We start from the raw sequence: 1,149 nt of genomic DNA, 5'->3' as shown, positions 1-1,149 counted from the left end.
GGCGAGAGAATATTGCAAATAAGTCCTCCATAGCTTAGCTCTCTCTCGTACTTATTTTAAGTAAAAATAATAACACCAGTAACAGGTCCAATTTCAGGAAAGGAAAAGCTGGCAACTCACCTTATACTCTATGGCACTACTGGTCGTGATATAAAGAATAAACAGGTTGTACATGAGTTTTAGAAACACCAAATACATATAAACATAGGTATTAAGGATAAACTGATTAGAATAATCAAAAACTTTGCGAATTTAAGTACAGGTTGAGTTGCCAGTTATCCATTTCCGGAGATTAGGCGCACCGTATAGAACATACATACGCTCACATGTATATAATTTTGCATACTATAAAACTAATTATGATTTTCCAAGCGATAGAAATATTGTAAAATAAATATATATGAATCTATTGTTTCGTTTCCATCATTCATGTGATAACCGTTAACGAAAAAAAACAAAAAAACACAAACCAGAGACCCTGAATATAAACGACCGTAGGCTGCCAAACGGACCGAGCGCTAAATTCAGTTGTATTTTCGGCGATAAAACGCGTATATTAAGTCAAGATGAACGGTTCTTCGGGTTCCATCAAGAGATCGAGAGAACCAGACTCCGAATCGGGAAAGAGAAATGTCGTTCTTTGTGTAAGAGACGAGAAAATGGAGGTTTCTGAAGCGGGTCCTAAAATTTCTGCTTCAGTGGACGAGGTTTGATATTTCTATTTCAATATTGTTTTGACTTGAATTATTTCCCTTTAAAGAAATATTCTTCTTAATTCATTTGTCTTTTTATTTCAGAGTAAAAGCCCAGGGCTCAGGTTGTTAAAATCATTAAATTCCCATCTCTGTCTAATGCTTATATTTTTCAATTTGTCTTTTCCTCTCAGCGCGGAGTCTGTTTCTGATTTATTGCAAAGATTCTATTATTGGTAAATTTCAAGTTTCAACCAGCCTCCGACTTTCGAAACCATTTTTTTTGGAATGGAATCTCCCTTCGTGGTTTAACGCTGTTATAATGATGATTTCCGTCGCATTTGACTCGTTGATGACTGGCGGAACTTTTATTCCTCGACGGCAAAGTTGATAAAATATGTAAGAGTCGGCTTCGCACTGTATTTTGGGGAGGAATTTGCATGATTTATACACACAC

At 35.9% G+C, this 1,149-nt stretch overlaps 1 protein-coding gene across 1 annotated transcript in view; it reads left to right on the top strand.

Annotated features, from left to right (window-relative positions):
- Positions 1-472: 472 nt before the first annotated feature.
- Positions 473-1,149, top strand: part of LOC119589512 (peroxiredoxin-2-like) — a 14,256-nt gene continuing 13,579 nt past the window's right edge. The window contains exon 1 of the mRNA XM_037938113.1: positions 473-707. Within this exon, the coding sequence (XP_037794041.1) occupies positions 567-707 (141 nt within the window). The 5' untranslated portion in view covers positions 473-566. The remainder of the gene's footprint in view (positions 708-1,149) is intronic.

Source organism: Penaeus monodon, chromosome 25, assembly GCF_015228065.2.
Source record: "Penaeus monodon isolate SGIC_2016 chromosome 25, NSTDA_Pmon_1, whole genome shotgun sequence".
Lineage (NCBI taxonomy): Eukaryota > Metazoa > Arthropoda > Malacostraca > Decapoda > Penaeidae > Penaeus > Penaeus monodon.
Note: the sequence above shows the minus strand (reverse complement) of the source record. Positions and strands in the feature narration are given on the sequence as shown.